We start from the raw sequence: 2366 nt of genomic DNA, 5'->3' as shown, positions 1-2366 counted from the left end.
CTTGTCCACATGGACTGCTAACTCCGTACCGGGATCCAGCTAGAAGCTATATAGCTTCTTAGCGACAAGGGGCAGACTCTTGAGAGGCATCTTGATGAAGAGCTTCTCGAGCAAGATCCACGCTTAAGCGGCCGTCCGCGCTCCGTGGATGTAGACTTGGCATGTACGATTCACGTCTCCAGCGATAACACCAAGGTCCTTCAAATCATTGGTCTTCCATTCAACCGTGGAGCGGTCGGTAACTTGGTCGACCTCGGGCTTGATGATTTACGGGAGCAGGCCATAGCGAGCGAGCTTCATCTGCAGTTGAACTCCCAGTGAAAATAGTCGTCTTCCACGATCTGGTCGATAGTGTCGGCGTAGCTTGGACTCATAATCAATTGAGACACATAGGCAAGTCACTGTCCAAAGTACTACTTTGAGTGAAGCGGGCATGATGCATTACCGATCTAACTCCCAGCAACAAGAATTAATGCCTTTACCAAACGTATTTATAGTGTTACCTGCCACGTTGAGTATCATATTTCTTACCGGTACAAGGCATACGCTAACTGTTGAACGCATTGTTATCACACATGAATTACCGCCGCGTAGTGACGGCGCTCAGATGCATGCGCTGTAGAATGCCGACCTACGCGGCCATGAAGAAGCCACTGAAGTGCGACATTGTACTCAGTTTCACACCGAATCCGCCGGGCCGGTGCAACTGCAGCTACGGCTCTCGAAATATGCACTAGAGCAGCTAATGCACTGGCACCAAGTGTATACGCACACCCACGTCTGAGGGCGTATCTATATCAATATTGGGATTTGGTCACCGCGGTTTGAATATGTTATTAAATCACATATTCAATAACACAAATTTTGTGTTGTTGTTAGAAACCTCCCACATGTGGTAACACTCAAGATTTAATAGTTGGTGAGGGGGGCTCCCATACAACCAGTCGGTTTTGGTCACGCGCCCAGTGTTACTCACATCAACCAGTATACAAAAACGAAGTCATTCTGAGTGATGGTCAATGACAATTGTTTATTAGTAATGTTGCTTACTCCCACGCTACTCGATCACTTCTTGGCAGGCATTGAGTCGATCAGTGACCTAATAATCTTGAGCTCTATACTTTCCCACGCATCTTTAATGGCAGCACGCAGCTCAGCCACGCTGTTGAATTGGTGACCGTTTGAGTAGACACGTCTCGTTAGGATGGACCACAGGTTCACGATTGGATTCAGGTCAGGGGAGCGTTGCGTCCAATCCAGAATCTGGACACCTTGCTCTTGCAGGAAGTCAATAGACGCCTTGGAGGTATGGATGGAGGCTCAATCTTGCTGATAGATGGAGTCTGTGCCCTAATGGCGATGCGCGAACGGCAGAAGAAACCTGGAGACCGTGTAGATGCAGCCTTCTGCGTTTTGACGACCCGTTAAGAAAGCAATCTTGGTCTTGCCCTTGGCGCTGAACGCTGCCCATACCATGCGCGACCCACCACCTGATTGGTGGCGGCGATTCTCATGTGGTGGCCGCCGGATATCGCAAGTAGTGCAGGAAGTTATCGGGACCGTCAAGATTGCACTTTTTTCATCTAAAAATATAATTTTTCCCACATTTATTTTTTCCTCTGGATTCATTAGCATTTTCCACGCCCATGAATTTCGTGCTTCCTTGTCAGCCTTAGAGAGCGGCAACGCGCTACTTAGTCTGGAATAACAGAGCCAGTCCATGTCAGCTAGAACACGCTGAATAGTCCTAACCGAGGGGGTTAGTTCTAGCATAGACCTAAACTGAGGGGCTGTATAGTCGCCCATTGAAGCGGCTCGAAGAAGGGGGCGGGCATTCCGTCCAGACAACAACGGTGCTGGACCCATCATTTTGTGTGGCTTTACGTCGCCCTTGAGCACGCGGGTTACTGTGCCCGTGAAGCGCTTTACCTGCCGATCAATTTATCTAATGCCAACACCAGCTTGGGTCAGCCCTTCAGTCTTACCCCGCTCTCGCTGTGTAAGCAGTGGTCCTCGTCTCATCGTATCCAGAATGACTCTGAGCCAGCGAGCTGCTTTTATACCCATCACTCAGAATGACTTGATTTGTGTATACTGGTAAATATGCGTAACACTGGACACGTGGGTAATCACTATCACTGATCTCTATCTTGTTTGGTCTCAGCGAAAATAATTGATTAGGTCACGTGGTCTCATTATGCTTGATCACGTAGGCACTTGGAGACTTATTGCAAAGGCGGTTAAAAACTTATTTGGCTTCTACAAACTATCTGCTTCTTTTTCTTCATCGCCTTCAAAGTCAAATGCAGTGTCATACACAATTCCAAGATCTTCATCAGATAGTTCCGAATCTGCGTCGTTGACAT

At 48.1% G+C, this 2366-nt stretch overlaps 1 protein-coding gene across 1 annotated transcript; it reads left to right on the top strand.

The window, feature by feature from the left end:
• Positions 1 to 623: 623 nt before the first annotated feature.
• Positions 624 to 737, top strand: PPTG_24045 (hypothetical protein; the record flags this gene model as incomplete). The annotated part of the gene is made up of 1 exon (XM_008914924.1): positions 624 to 737. One exon carries the CDS (start codon positions 624 to 626, stop codon positions 735 to 737), a length of 114 nt encoding a protein of 37 aa, XP_008913172.1.
• Between the last annotated feature and the right edge of the window lie 1629 nt (positions 738 to 2366).

Source organism: Phytophthora parasitica, assembly GCF_000247585.1.
Source record: "Phytophthora parasitica INRA-310 unplaced genomic scaffold supercont2.64, whole genome shotgun sequence".
Taxonomy (NCBI): Eukaryota; Oomycota; class Peronosporomycetes; order Peronosporales; family Peronosporaceae; genus Phytophthora; species Phytophthora nicotianae.
Note: the sequence above shows the minus strand (reverse complement) of the source record. Positions and strands in the feature narration are given on the sequence as shown.